The following is a 16,891-nucleotide window of genomic DNA, read 5'->3' on the forward strand; positions in this document are numbered from 1 at the left end:
AAGCTCCTTTTGTATCCCCATCTCTTCCAAGTTATAGCGAGAATTTACATGATCTTTTGACTTTCCAGGCATATCCAATAAAGTACCAAGCAAACTATCACATATGTTCTTCTCGATGTGCATTACATCAAGATTGTGTCTCAATTTGTTATGTGCCCAATACGGCAATTCAAAAAAGATTGATTTTTTCTTCCATGGACCCTCATTACCCCGACGCCATTTCTTTTGACCCTTTCCAAAGACATGATTAAATTCACGCAATTCTTCTGACACATTTACACCTGACAAGGGAGTAGGTGTTGTTCTATGATCCTCTTTACCATCAAATGATTTTTTATCTCTTCGAAATAGATGATCAGGAGGCAAAAATGCCCGATGACCCCAGTAACACATCTTACAACTATGTTTGAGATACTGAGAGCATGTGCCATAATTACAATTCGGGCATGCCAGTCTCCCCTTGGTGCTCCATCCGAAAAGCATTGCTAGTGCTGGAAAATCACTAATTGTCCACAACAAGGCTGCACGCATTTGAAATATTTGGTCAAATTTAGCATCATATGTTTCTACCCTTGTTTCCTATAGTTACTTCAATTCAGCAACTAGTGGTTGTAAGTACACATCTATATCATTTCCTAGTGAAGAAGGACCTGGAATGATCATTGACAGCATTATATACTCCGGCTTCATGCAAATATATAGTAATAAATTATAGTTCATTAGCATAACAGGCTATGTGCTATGGAAAATGCTCATGGTTCAAACCGGGTTAAAACCATCATTTGAAAGACCCAATATAACATTACGCGGATCCCGAGAAAAATCCTTTTGCAAGAAATCAAAATTCTTCCACGCTTCTCCATCAACAGGATGTCTTAAATTCTCATCATTGGGTCGTTCAGTATCATGCCATCTCATAGTTGCAGCTGTTTCAGAGCACATGAATATCCTCTGAAGTCTAGGCTTTAAGGGAAAGTACCTTAAAACCTATAAGCTTGCAGCAGTCACGCCATCAACAACATTCTTCCATCTAGACGTTCCACATACAGAGCAATTATTATTCTTCTCATTTTCATTCCAAAAAAAACATGCAATAGGGCACGCATGTATGTTTTCATAATGAAGACCCAAATCTTTTATCATATTTTTTGCCTTGTAAAAAGACTCGGGTAGCTTAGCAAATGAAAATGTTCAAAAATAAGTGTTTAATAATCCAAGAGTTGGAATACATAAGTTTGCAAAATAGTTCAAAAATAAAAACATTCCTAGATTGTCTGAAGATTCTTCAATCAATACTTTTAGGTAAGGTCTTCACTGCTTTCATCTCCCCCTTGATTATTTGGTTCACCTATAAATTCAACAAGAACAAAAATAGTTAGAGGGTAGGAAAAAAAATATTGCCTTCTCAATATCATTATTATTGCACTATATATTAACACCAATAAAATAATATAAGTACTTAGAAGACAAAACAAATAATAAAATTGGCATTGCCCCTTCAGAAATCAAGCTACAAAAAAGAACCAAAAGTCCAAGTATGCAAAATGTTACACCAAAAAAAAGTCACCCTCAAAATGTTACACCAAAAGAAGTCCAAGTATGCAAATATACTATAAAGGAGGGCAGTGCATGCATTAGTGTTGGATCTTGAGACTTATTTCGATAAGTATTGGGCTCCTCACCCTCAAACTGGTGTGTTTGTTCACCAACCCATCACACTGGTTTCAAAATCATAGCAAGAAATAGGCAACTTAGTGCAATGCACCCAATATCCAGATTATTGCATCCTTACTTCAGATACACTATGGAAATAAATGCCTTAGCTAGAGAAGCTCTTATTAATGCCAATGGCATTATTGAGAGTTCATTTTTCCCTAACAAATACGCCATGGAGTTAAGCTCTGTTGCTTATGATCTTGAATGGTGATTTGATTGACAAGCACTCCCAAAAGACCTCATTAGCAGGTAATTCACTATATTTTAACTTGTCGTAGCAAGTTACCTGCTTAATTTTCATGTTACTGGTCCTACTTATTATGAAGAAGTACATGCGATTATGTTTTAAATGATCTGACAGTATAAAAACATCACTCTAACAGTATATACATATTTTGTTTTGTACTTCCACATAACATGTTATTTGTGCAAACTTTAAAAGGGAAATGGTTGTAAAAGATTCAAATGCACAATGTGGTTTGAAACTAACAATAGAAGACTACCCTTTTGCAAATGATGGTTTAGTACTATGGGACATCCTTAAACAATGGGTAACAAACTATGTCAACCATTACGATTTAGAAACCAAACTTATAGAATCCGATACAGAACTCCAAGCTTGGTGATCAGAGATAAAAAAATGTTGGACATGGTGACAAGAAAGATGAGCCGTGGTGGCCAGAACTAAAAACCCCAGATGACTTTATTGGAATTATCACAACAATAATTTGGGTAACTTCTGGACACCATGCAGTAGTTAACTTTGGCCAATACATCTATGCAGGTACTCACCTTAGCCTTTAGCATTAGTTTTTCATATTAGTAATTTCACTTGTACTGAACGGTTGCTTTTGTAGTTCTTTGAAGTGATTTTCTGGTGTAAGAGTTGTTTTATAGTTACAACAGATGGTTAGTAGTTAACTTTTAGGTGAACTGATAGTGTAAAAACTCTTTTAGTTGTACCATTTGTTTCTTGTTTCACTTTACCCTCAAAATATAAAATATGATTGCCCTATTTTTTTAAATTTAAATGCATATACCAGTATTTGTAAGTTATAAGTTTTAGTCGCTACAAGTAGTTAAACTTACCTGGACTTTTTCGGGAGTTCTAATATTTGAGGAGATCCTTAAATTGAGATGTTGGAATATATTCAGGCCTATTTTGCATTCGAATTTCATCATTGTCGTAGGCTTCAAAGTACTTTTTTTTCAAATTACTCTTGTGTCTTCTCCAATCAGCTTGAATTCCATCCAAAACCCATTTTTTTGCAGTGTCAGGGATATCATACTTCTCCTATAAATTGTTTTAATGGGTTAGTAAAAAAGTATTGAATATATTCAAACAAAAATTGAATTAGAAACTTCAAACCTTGGTATATTCCTACAAATCGTCTTTTGTGTCCATTTTCCTCCAATCATATATATCAAGAGGACAAAGATTCGCATTCCTTGCCAATGTGCCAAAGAAACTGCCCAATTTTGTCACAACATCTTTACTGGGACCAACAGATTGATTTTTCTCATTTACTACGATCTATTTTCGGTCATGCCTTCCATGTACACTTAACATTTTTATTTTTTCTCTTTTCCTTTTTTGAGCAGAAGACCCTACAATAATACAACCATAGATAATCATAAAATTACATATAATTCAAGTTTATAATTGAAAAAGAATGTTGGTATTTGTACGAAAATTCTTGCCTTGTAGTTCACATTGTTCTTGTTCATCAACAGTTGAATTCAATTGCATTTCCTCCTCTAATATTTCTGTTGCAGGGGTGGTTGTTTCAGTTAGTATCTGATGGTCTTCAACTAAATTTTGAAGATGCTCACCCTCTTCACTTGACCGTATACAGCTAGCTGGAACCTTTGTTTTTCTGGTCAGCAATAATTTTTTTTGGTATGCCAAAGAGGCAAGTGTTCCAACATTAATACATGTCGAGTTTTTTATTTTTTTCTTTTGTTTCAGACATTCGTCTTGCCTCATGACTATCAAACTCTATCAAAATGATAAAACATAAAACAACTAGAGCCAAATTAGTATATAAGAAAACAATCTAAACATTGTTCCTATCTACCAACAAATTTAAGGACCTGAAATCAAGATTGACGTGAAGAAAAATACTTGATTTACGATCCAAAATTACACAACAGGCAAAGAAAATTGCATTCAAATAAAATTATAGAACAATCAAAGAAGCAATATCAAATAACATTCTTTTCCATTTTCTTTCAAAGTGACGGTACAAAGAAGAATAGAAGAAAATGCAAAAGAGAACTCTTCTGAAGTTTTCATATTTGTAATTTTAAAAAAAGTTCAGAAATTACTCTTCAATCATCAGCATCTATCCAATCCCAATTAGTATCATCAATATCATCCTCTTCTTCCGATGTTTCTATATTTGTATCTTGTAAAAGCTCTGCATGAGATGGCATATCAATGACATCACTATGAATATCTTCTCTCGACTATATAACATCAACATCAGGTAATCTAACTAATGAACCAATGTCATCATCAAGCTCCCTCCAAAATGTGTCTGTATTATTATCATAATACTCTTCCTCCAAATCATACAAGTTATTAAGGACTCTGTTTCTTGGGTAATAAAAATCTTTCTCTATTGGATCCTCCACATAAAAAACTTGATGCACTTTAGATGTCAATACAAAGGGGTCATCGACACTACATAATCTGTTGAAGCATACCCGAGTTAAGTCATATTCATCTATTTCATTATGGAACCAATCACATCTAAACAATAAAATACTAAAACAACCCCAATAATCAATCTCAATAATATCCCGAATAGATCCATAATAGATAACCTCTCCATCGATAGGATTTGAATCTCTAGGACTAGCTAAACTATCAGTTTTTGTTGACAAAGTCACTCCATTATTTTGAGTCTTGACTCGGCTATCTCGTTCCATCGTATGAAATCGGTATCCATTGATGAAATATCCAGTATATCTTTTTGCAACTATATTTGGCCCTTTGGCTAGCCATTGTAAATGATTTGGCACTTCAAAAGTTTTAACTTTCTCTTAGAACCAGTTGCCGAATTCCTAACTATGATTTCGTTCTCTAATCCATGCATTTGATCTTGTATTATTATCAATTAAACTCTTATGTTCCCTGTAAACATGAATATTTTAGATTTATATATTAGGCCTTTATGAATAAAGTATAAATTATCATATCATATAAATAAATTAATAATGTTTATAATAAAAATGATAATTATCTTACTGGATAAATATCTCCATTTGTTCATATCCGGTATTGAACAGAACATATCGATGTGCTTCAAAACATAATTGTAAACCCATGGTAAATGCATTGCCTTTGTTTTTCTTCTGACATCTGATTGGATGGCCTATCTTAGGGAATATAGGTGACATATCATCTCCCTCTGTTTCAAGCCCTTCATCATCTTCTGTTTGATACCTGCCAAATCTTGTTTTTACCTCATCATGTAGGTATCTCGAACAAAAGGTCAAGCACTCTTCGGCCAAAAATTCCTCCGCTATTGACGATTCTGAATGATATCAATTACGAACAAATGCCTTATAATTACACAGATTTCTCTCATTAGGATACATCTAACGTAAATGAGTCGGACCCCCAAGCTTAATTTCATCTACTAAATGGATAGGCAAATATTCCATTATGTCAAAAAAAGTTGGAGGAAAGATCTTTTCAAGGTCACATTCAATTTCATTGATTTCAGATTGCATTTTATCAACATCTCTTCGCCTTATAACTTTGCTACATATGGCTCTAAAGAAGTTCCCCAACCTAATCAAGACCAAAGAAACATTCTTGGGCAACACTTTTCTAACTGCAATCTAGAGCAAGTAATGCATGATAAAATGAGCATCATGACTCTTGTACCCTGATACTTTCTTTTTCTCCACTTACCCACGTCGTGATATAATTGACCCACACCCTTTTGGTAATTTCACATTTTTTAAAACAGTGCAAAACAACTTTTCTCTTCTGTTTCATGGAGAAACAAGCTTTAGCCAAATAAACTTTTTTATTATCCTTATCTTTTAATGGTTGAAGCTCTTTTTGTATCCCCATCTCTTCCAAGTCATAGCGAGAAATTTACATGATCTTTTGACTTTCCAGGCATATCCAATAAAGTACCAAGCAAACTATCACATATGTTCTTCTCGATGTGCATTATATCAAGATTGTGTCTCAATTTGTTATGTGCCCAATACGGCATTTCAAAAAAGATTGATTTTTTCTTCCATGGACCCTCATTACCCCGACGTTGTTTCTTTTGACCCTTTCCAAAGACATGATTAAATTCACGCAATTCTTCTGACACATCTACACCTGACAAGGGAGTAGGTGCTGTTCTATGATCCTCTTTACCATCAAATGATTTCTTATCTCTTCGAAATAGATGATCAGGAGGCAAAAATGCCCGATGACCCAAGTAACACATCTTACAACTATGTTTGAGATACTGAGAGCATGTGCCATAATTACAAGTCGGGCATGCCAGTCTCCCCTTGGTGCTCCATCCGGAAAGCATTGCTAGTGCTGGAAAATCACTAACTGTCCACAACAAGGCTGCACGCATTTGAAATATTTGGTCAAATTTAGCATCATATGTTTCTACCCTTGTTTCCCATAGTTCCTTCAATTCAGCAATTAGTGGTTGTAAGTACACATCTATATCATTTCCTGGTGAAGAAGGACCCGGAATGATCATTGACAACATTATATACTTCGGCTTCATGCAAATATATAGTGATAAATTATAGTTCATTAGCATAGCGGGCAATGTGCTATGAAAAATGCTCATGGTTCAAACCGGGTTAAAACCATCACTTGAAAGACCCAATCTAACATTACAAGGATCCCAAGAGAAATCCTTGTGCAAGAAATCAAAATTCCTCCACGCTTCCCCATCAACAGGATGTTTTAAATCTCATCATTGGGTCATTCAGTAGCATGCCATCTCATAGCTGCAGCTGGTTCAGAGCACATGAATATCCTCTGAAGTCTAGGCTTTAAGGGAAAGTACCTTAAAACCTATGAGCTTGCAGCAGTCACGCCATCAACAACATTCTTCCATCTAGAAGTTCCATATACAAAGCAATTATCATTCTTCTCATTTTCATTCCAAAAAAGCATGCAATCCTTAGGGCACACATGTATGTTTTCATATTGAAGACCCAAATCTTTTATCATATTTTTTGCCTTGTAAAAAGACTCGGGTAGCTTAGCAAATGGAAATGCCTCTTTTAACAAGTCTAACAAGTCTGAAAAAGCCACATTACTCAAGCCATGAATGCATTTGATTAAGTACAATCGAATGGTGAAACTTAGTTTGAAAAATTCTCACATTCCGGATATAACTCTTGTTTTCCTTCCTCCACTAATTTAAAAAATTTCTTTGCATCTTCAGATGGTCCCTCTCGCACACCTTCTTCATGCCTCATGTCACCCTCAATATTTCTAAAAGTGTCATGAAGTAGTCCATCAATATCATCATACATGTTGGAACCTTCATCACCATTACTTGGATGTGGATTATTTCTCGAGAAAATCTTTTCCCCGTGGAAATCCATTTGGTGTATCCTTGAATAAATTCATAACCAACCAAGTGATCCTCTACCACATTTCTAATGCGCCAATAACAATTAGCACATTTTTTGCAAGAACATAATATTTCATTGTCTTGAGAAGCCCGTTCAAATGCCTTATCAAGAAAATCATTCACTCAGCGACTATACTCATCTGTGGATCTTCGGAGACCCATCCAACTTTTATCTCCATGATCCATTGAATATTAAATCTCCTATGGGTCACAAATGCAAATCATAAAAATTAAGATCTAAATAACAAATTTCAGAAATTACTGGAGATACATAATTATATCATTTAATCTAAAGCTTTCTCTACTGCAAAAAAAAGAAAGAAATGCAAACTATGACAATGATATTAATGGCGAGACCAACTAATGTGCTAAAGTAGCATATATGTGATAATACTGAAAAGTTATATGCATTATCTCGTGTATTTTGAAACAATCATGGTACTGTTCTCATCACACAGCAATTCTGGCAGGTATAATCTCCTAAAAAGTAAAGCAAGCCAAGAACTTATTAGTTACCTAGAGAAATATAGCTTTTTTTTTCTAGATATTAAATCGCCTTTATAGAGCAGTAATATAAATCTTTATTGTTATAACTCCACCTCTCTTTCCCTGCCATGTAACTCCTTGGTTTACTAATTATTAGCACCATGGCATCCTACTTACTTAAATTGTAATTCCCATTTTGGATTTCAAAAGAGCTATTAGTGAACTTAAAAAAAACACCAGCTATCTTATTGCTACTTCAAATATTAAGAAATAAGGAGATTGTTTAATGTCAGAATTCTCTGTAAATTAGCAAGTAACTGTATTAACTGTTTATCTTCTTGACTGGGTAACTCTTATTGTGCTTCCATCATCCTTAAAAAGGACTTCCCCTTCTATTTTCATTTTCATGTAAACCAGAACATCTAGTAATGGCATGTCATTATTGTTCCCTATATCAACTTGTACATTCAGACTCAAAACTCTCAAATTTTGCTTAACAAGTTATATTTTCCCAGTACATTAACTATTCAAAATTTTGATCTATTTGGAATAGGCTTATGTTATGCAAGAGTGCGGGAGTATATTGGAATTGATTGATCCAGACTTAGGTTCCAACTACTCAACACAAGAAGGAATGGTGGTACTAAATGTTGCACTTTCTTTTCAAATATTTCCAAATATTTCCACACCACCTATTAACACAGATTTTCAAGAACACAAAACTTACTTACCAAATATTTTCACTTGCAGCTGGCTCCTCAAGCAATCCCAGTAGTAATTTGCTTCCTGGACCTGAAAATAGAAGTACTGCTTATGTTTTCAACTGCAGGATTCAAGGAAAGGAAATCCCAAACCTATAACTTTGTGTATAAGATCATAAAGCAAGAAAATATGAAAGAACTTGTGTACATATTAGGCTAGGTGAAATAGAGAATACTTGTAATATGTTCATTCATTTGTGTTCTTGACATCACATGTTTATGTTTAAAGAATGTAAAATGGCTATATTTTGGATGAAGGTAGTAACTTATTTGTCATTCTAAACAGATATGAAAACCAAGATCGCGAGGCGCTTGCTTGTCATATTAACTTTCTATTGACTCAAAGTAAGAAACTAAGAGATGAATAATAGAAAGCAGAAGCATTCATACCAAAGTTCTCAAGGGTCGATTGTTTCATCTTCCTAACTTTAAAGTTATTACATCTAATGAGAATTGCTTCAAGAATGAAGACTCCACAATATTAACAACACACTAACGCCTGAAGCCTAAAGATACACTAATCGGCAAAGAAACGACAACAAAACAAAAACAAAACAAAGAAATCAACAATCTACTAATCAACAAAAGTCTAAAGTCGTAATCACAGACCATGGCGATTTGTAAACTAATTAGAGAGAATTATCCTGATTGAAATTAAAAACATATTTAGGAAGGCCGACAAAAAATCTATTCGAGGTCTTTGCTTTAATTTACCTGATTACCTTCACAAAGAGTAAAGAAACATATAAATTAGTAGAATTAGCTACCCCAATAATTTATTCCCAATTTATCTTTTACTTGACAAATAAATAAATTAATAAACAAGTATATAACATTAATCTTACCTAGTATAAAGGAGATGAGACTTAAGTTAGCTTCAACCTGGAGATGCCTCAACAAACTCTCTGTTGATGAATGAGAGCAAAAATTTAAGAAAACAAATCTCTTTTGAAGAAAAGAAGAGTTGGATAGAGATCAGAACCTCTAGGGATGGCAGGTCTTTTAGGGCTGAACAAATCTCTTGGATTTTCTCGTAAGCCTTCTTGCGGTGGTAGCTTGAGTGTGGGTGGCAGGTCTTTTAGGGCTTGTATCAAATTTAGGCTTTTTGTTTTTTGTATCTGTATTAGGACTTTTACTTTTTCTTTTTGTTCCTGCTTGAGACGCTTTGTCTCTCTTTTGTGAAAACAAGGCGCGAAAAAGTTAAAAGAGGGAAAATAGGGAGGAAAAGTAAAACCGACCCAGTAGCCCTTTTTTTTTTCAAGAACCGTTGCCAAAGATGACTTTGTTGCAACGGATTAAGACACTGTCACAATACGTCAATCTATAGCAATAGTTTTTGTCCTAATGCAACGATTTGTTTTACTACCTATCTTAGTAGGTCTGAGAAGATTATGTGATGGTTGTAACCGTTTCCATAGGTGTTTTATTGCAACGTTTGAGTAACCATTGCTAAAATATTGTTGCCATAGGTCTATTTTCTAGTAGTGTATTGAGGTGACGCACACGCTAGATGACGAGCGTAGGGCCGTGCACCGTCGGGATTGTGACTTAGTCCATTCCGAATAACTATTTTATCGCGTATTTGATTGAAAACTATTTGTTATAATCCTGTTTTGGGCTGAATGCCATATTTAGGCCTCGTGCCAACGGTTTGGACCCTTAGGGGATTTTTACTGCTATTTCCTCACTGTTTCGATTTTATATCTGTACTCAGTCATGCTATATTATATATTTTCATAACTCATCCATGTTTACTCTGTTTTAATACTTTAAATGATATTTTGGGCTGAGCATTATATTTTATTGTGCCCGAATGGCTTGTAGAGATTTCTGACTGAGTAGGGCCGAGGGCCTGTGTTGTGAGGATTATTATGGGATCGGGCTAAATGCCGCAGCAGCGTTGTACTGATTATGATTATGAGGCCGAGAGCCTGAGTTGTACGCCACAAGGTGGCTTGATATGAGGCTAAAAGCCTAATTGATTATGCCACGAGGTGGCTTGATATTGCGCTTGGGCCGTAAGGGGCCCCTTCCGGAGTCTGTACATCCCCAGTGAGAGCGGGTACCCATTGTGATATGAGATATAGCCCGAGGGGCTGGTGATGTTCCATGTTATTGCTTGAGGGGCTGATTCTATTGACATTGTGCCCGAGGGGCGGATCTTATGTGTTTGTCTTTTCTAGCTGCTTCTCATTTACTCGTTTAACTGTTAAAAAGGTGTTTTAAATATGCTTATACTGAACCAAGATGTTTTTACAAGATTTCACTATTTATTGCATTTTTATTGGTTTTACTCCGCCTCTTTATAGCATAATGTTGTGTTTTATGTGATTTCTTATCACTCAGTCTTCATTTATTATTATTACTCACTGAGTGGGAGTACTCACTTTACTCCCTGCACCCTGTGTGCAGATTCAGGAGCTTCAGTTCTCACCGGTGAGGGTTGATTGTTCCCAGCAGGCTATTCGGAGTCCACTAGGTAGTTTCTCGGCGTTCGCAGCCCAGTGTTTCTCCCTCCTATCTTACTTTTTGTTACTAGTTTTGTAATAGACTGTATAAACTCTTTCAGACTCTTAGACACATGTTTAAATGCTCATGACTAGTGACACCCCGATGTCGGGCTATGTTTGTTCCGCAAATTGTACTGTTTCACTTTTTCTTTTGGGATTTAATCGTGTTAATGACTTAAATTTTGTTATTTTAATTGTTTAATATGAATTGGGGGTTGTGTCGGCTGGCATTGTCTTCACGAGAGGCGCCATCACGACCGGGTCTGGGTAAAGGGTCGTGACATATAGCTATCTCTTGTTCATGGTTGCTCAATACTTATGAAAAATCTGTATATATATTTTTAAAATCTGTATACTTATGAAAAATCTGTTAATATATAACTCAGACAGATGATGTATTTATTTTACACTAGCTTTGTAAACTCTAAATCTTAGAAACTCATAATTTGTACTACTAGTCGTTGGGAAATTCTTTGTATAAAAGCAATTTTATTATCATTTCTTCTCTTAATAAATCTCATTAAATTGGATAGTTGTTAATTGGTGATAGGTGCCATAATGACTACTTGGATTTTGGGTCGTGACACTAATCCCCATCAACACTGATGGTTTTTGATATATGTTTTTGTCACGACCCCAAAGCCAACCGGGTCGTGATGGCGCCTATCGTAATACTAGGCCAGAAAACTCATTTCCAAAAAAATCCACATTTTCATTTAAAACTTAAGTAAAACCATTTTTTCTACAGAAATCCGATAAAGATATAAAATCAAGTTTAACAAAGCGGAAAAATACAAGTACGACCTCGGGTGTCACTAAGTCATGAGAAAAATATTACAACTGTTTGAAATAAAACAAGACTAACATAGTCTAAGAATATCCAACAAATACCCTAAGAGGAAGATAAGGAAGGAGAAAGGCGGGACTGCGATTGTCAGGCAGCTACCTCACTATCTCCAATGAAAGCCCACGACTGAAATGATCAGCAACCGCTACCGTGGCTCGAGATACCTGGATCTGCATACAAGGTGCAGGGGGTAACATGAGTACACCAACTCAGTAAGTAACAAGTCCAATCTATGGACTGACAGGTAGTGACGAACCAAACCTCAACAGTTACTACAATTAAATTGTACAAAAAAATAGACATGCTTACAGTTCAAGTAAATACTCAGCAGTAAATAAATACAGTCTGAATAGTATACAGTATAAAGCTTAGGGATCTCTATGTACCAATACATAGATAGCATGACCAATGTTTCGTGTACCTCCACTCACAGGTGCTCAACCACTTGGTACTATATATGGCCATCCGGCCTAGGGAAGATTCATCCCGGAATATATACACGTCATTGACCGCAGTCATCCAGTACCGAGGAAGGCCATTCCAGCCCTATGGAGAAGATCCATCTCTAGGTATAAATAAATACTTCGGACAAGATCTATGTCCAGGGAAGATCCATCCCTCAATATCATCAACTGCACTCATTGGGGGTGTAAAGACTCCAGAGGGGCTCCTTTCAGCCCAAGCTCTATAACAAGCCAACGAAGGCATAATCAATATCTCACTGCGGCAAGCAGCCCGATCCCATACTGTCACTTAATATCAGGCTCTCGACCTCATTCAGTCATCACTCTCCAATCTCACACACACGGGCTCAAAATGTCATGATACTAGCTCGAACAATGATATGATGTGCCAAATAACAATAATCGAGATTGAGGCATGATATAATATGCATGAACAGGACTGAGTACAGAATATCAATGAAGCTAATGATATGACAGCAAAAAATGACCTATCGAGTCTCAACAGTATTGGCGTGAAGCTTTAACATGATAATTAGCATGATTTATAGCTCATTAACTTAATCACATGGTTACAACACAGATATCAGCAAGAAAGAGTCACTAAGTGGTTCCATGGAATGATCCAGGCCGCAATTCTCACGGTGCACGCCCACACTCCCGTCACTTGGCATTGCGTCACCTCAATAGTAATTATAGAACACATAGTTCGGGGTTTCGAACCTTCAGAACCAAGTTTGGAAGCATTACTTACCTCAAGCCAAGCCAAACTCTAGCCCACGACGCCCTTGCCTCTCGATTCGGCCTCCAAATGCCCCGAATCTAACCAAAATCAGTAAGTTATCATCAATATACGCTAAAGGAATGAAGCCCAGACGAAAATTATCAAATTAACTCAAAAATTCTGAAATTGGCCAAACCCGACCCACGAGCCCACGTCTTGGAATCCAATAAAAATCACAAAACTAAAAATCCCATTCGCTCACGAGTCTACTCATATCAAATTCATCGAAATCCGACATCAAATGGCCATCCCAATCCTCAAAATCAACTCTCCAAATTTTCTTCCATTTTCCCCAAATTCCCAAATTAAATAATAAAAATCAAGACTTAATCATGGAATTTGACAAAATTTGAGTGAAGAATACTTACCCCAATCAATCCTCTAAAAATCCCCTCCAAAATCGCCTTCTCCCGAGTTCCCTAATGAATTTTGAAGTTATGAACTAAAACCCTCGATTTTGAACATAAACATTCTGCCCAGACGCTTCCTTCTTCGCGAACGCGACCGTCCTCTCCCTTTCGCGTAGGCCAACACAGGCTGCCTCTCCGCTTTACTCTTTGTGAATGCGACAACTTCTTCGCGATTGCGATGCATAACCAGCTCACTCTTTCACGAACACGGTCCTCACCTCGCGAACGTGTAGACCAAAGACCTGGGGTTCCCAACTGCCTCACTCCTCTTCGCGAACACGACTCCACTCACGCGTTCGCGATGCACACGATGCCCTACCCTTCGTGTTCACGTCCTCTCCTTCGCGAACGGGAAGAATAAAATCCACCATCACAGAAAACACTCTTCGCGAATGTGAGACACCTACCGCAAACACGATGAATAAACCTTCTGCAACAGAAAACCAACAAAATCTGCAACTCTCAAAACCAAGAATTGGTCCGTTAACCACTCGAAACTCACCCGAGGCCATCCCATAACATCATTCAAACTTAGTTGAAACTGAATCACTCAAAACAACACCAAAACACCAAATCGACCTCGTATTCAAGCCTAAGAACTTAGAAACTTTCAAATTGCACAAACGACGCCGAAACCTATCAAATCAACTCCGAATGACCTTAAATTTGGAACACACGTCACAAATGACACTACGGACCTACTCCAACTTCTGGAATTCCATTCTGACCTCTATATCAAGATTTCTACTGCCAACCGGAAAATGCCAAATTTCTAATTTCGCCAATTCAAGCCTAAATCTACCACGGACCTCCAAAATACATTTCAATCATGCTCTTAAGTCCCAAATCACCTAACGAAGCTATCCAAACCATCAGAATTCATATCCAAGACCTTCTACACATAAGTCAACATCCGATTGACTTTTCCAACTTAAGCTTACTCAAAAGACACTAAGTGTCCCATTCCTCTCCAAAACCACTCCGAACCCAAACCAACCAACCCGATACCACATAATACAACTAAACAACACATAAAGAAGAAGAAATAGGGGAAACTGAGCGGTAACTCATGAAACAACCGGCCGGATCGTTACATCCTCCCCCTCTTAAACAAACATTCATCCTCGAACGAGTCAAGAAACATACCTAAAGCCTCAAATAGGTGTGGATATATGCTCCCAATCTCCTGCTTGGTCTCCCAGGTAGCCTCCTCCATGGGCCAGCCTCTCCGTTGCACTTTCACTGAAGCTATATCCTTGACGTCAACTTTCGAACCTGCCGCTCCAGAATAGCCATTGGCTCCACATCATAAGTCAAATCACCGTCTAACTGAACTTTGCTAAAATCCAAAACATGAGATAGATCGCCAATATACTTCCGAAGCATAGAAGCATGATACCGGATGCACACCCGACAAGCTAGGTGGCAAAGCCAGCTCATAAGCCACCTCCCCAATCTTCCGAAGCACCTCAAAAGGCCCAATAAACCGAGGACTCAACTTACCCTTCTTCCCAAATCTCATAACACCCTTCATGGGTGAAACCTTCAATAAAATCTTCTCCTCAACCATGTAGGACACATCCCGAACCTTCCTGTTAGCATAACTTTTTTGTCTTGATTGCGCTGTACGAAGCCACTCCTGAATCACCTTCACCTTGTCCAAGGCATCCTACACCAATTCTGTACCCAAAAGCATAGCCTCACCTGGCTCAAACCAACCAACTGGAGATCTACACCGTCTCCTATATAAAGCCTCATATGGAGCCATCTAAATACTCGAATGTTAACTGTTGTAGTAAGCAAAATCTCTTGCAAGCGAACAATCTCTCAGATATAAATCTCTCCTAACCGCTCTGAAAAATAGGTAGTACACATAGGAATGAAGTGCACGGACTTGGTCAGCCGATCCATAATAACCCAAATAGCATCGAACTTCTTCAAAGTCCGTGAGAGTCCAACTACAAAATCCATGGTGATCCGCTCCCACTTCCACTATGGAATATCTAACCGCTGAAGCAAGCCACCCGGTCTTTGATGCTCATATTTCACCTGCTAACAATTGAGACACCAAGCTACAAATCCTACAATATCCTTCTTCATCCTTCTCCACCAATAATTCTGTCTCAAATCCTGATACATCTTTGTGACACCCAGATGGATGGAATACCATGAAATAGGGGCCTCCTCCAGAATAAACTCCCGAAGACCATCCACATTGGGCACACATATCCGTCCCTGCATCCTCAATACCCCATCATTACTAATAGTCACATCTCTGGCATCATTGTGCTGAACCCTGTCCTTAAGCACAAGCAAATGAGGATCATCATACTGGCGCTCTCTGATGGGATCAAACAATAAAGACTGAGAAACCATACAAGCTAAGACCCGACTGGGCTCCGAAATATCTAACCTCACAAACCGATTGGCCAATCCCTGAACATCAACTACAAGAGGTATCTCCCCAACAGGAATAAATGCAAGACTACTCATTCTCACCGCCTTCCTACTCAAAGCATCGACCACTACATTGGCCTTCCCCGGATGGTACAAGATAGTAATATCATAGTCCTTTAGTAGCTCCAACCATCTCCGCTGCCTCAAATTGAGATCCTTCTGGTTGAACAACTGCTAGAGGCTACGATGATCAGTAAACACCCTACAAGACACACCATAGAGATAATGCCTCCAAATCTTCAATGCGTGGACAATGGCAGCCAACTCCAAATCATGAATAGGGTAGTTCTTCTCATGGGTCTTCAACTGACGAGAAGCATAAACAATCACTCTACCCTTTTGCATCAACATGCACCCAATACCAACTCTCGAAGCATCATAATACACTGTAAATGAACCTGAAGCTGATGGCAAAACTAACACTGGAGTTGTGGTTAAGGCAGCTTGAGCTTCTGAAAGCTCGCCTCACACTCATCCGACCACCTAAAAGGATCACCCTTTTGAGTCAATTTGGTCAAGGGTGATGCTATAGATGAAAATCCCTGAACGAACCTATGGTAATAACCCGCCAAACCAAGAAAGCTGCGAATCTCTATGACTGAGGATGGTCTGGGCCAACTATGAACTGCCTCTATCTTCTTCGGATCAACTTGAATACTCTCACCGGACACCATGTGCCCCAAGAAAGCCACTGAACTAAGCCAAAACTCACACTTGGAGAACTTTGCATAAAGCTTCTCCTCCCTCAACCGTTGCAATACAACTCTCAAGTGTTTGGCATGCTCCTCTTGACTACGCAATTAAACCAGAATATCATCAATGAAAACAATCACAA

The 16,891-nt window shown here is 37.6% G+C and overlaps 1 protein-coding gene across 1 annotated transcript; it reads right to left on the reverse strand.

Annotated features, from left to right (window-relative positions):
* Positions 1–1,174: 1,174 nt before the first annotated feature.
* On the reverse strand, positions 1,175–10,003 carry LOC107791310 (uncharacterized). Its single transcript, XM_075222090.1, has 8 exons — positions 9,995–10,003; positions 9,570–9,867; positions 9,433–9,492; positions 8,558–8,618; positions 3,418–7,541; positions 3,086–3,324; positions 2,806–3,010; positions 1,175–1,348 (listed from the first exon to the last, which is right to left on the reverse strand). The coding sequence occupies exons 1-5, from the start codon at positions 10,001–10,003 to the stop codon at positions 7,460–7,462; spliced, it is 510 nt and encodes a 169-aa protein (XP_075078191.1). The 3' UTR covers positions 1,175–1,348; positions 2,806–3,010; positions 3,086–3,324; positions 3,418–7,459.
* Positions 10,004–16,891: the final 6,888 nt, after the last annotated feature.

This window comes from Nicotiana tabacum, chromosome 1, assembly GCF_000715075.1.
Source record: "Nicotiana tabacum cultivar K326 chromosome 1, ASM71507v2, whole genome shotgun sequence".
NCBI lineage: Eukaryota > Viridiplantae > Streptophyta > Magnoliopsida > Solanales > Solanaceae > Nicotiana > Nicotiana tabacum.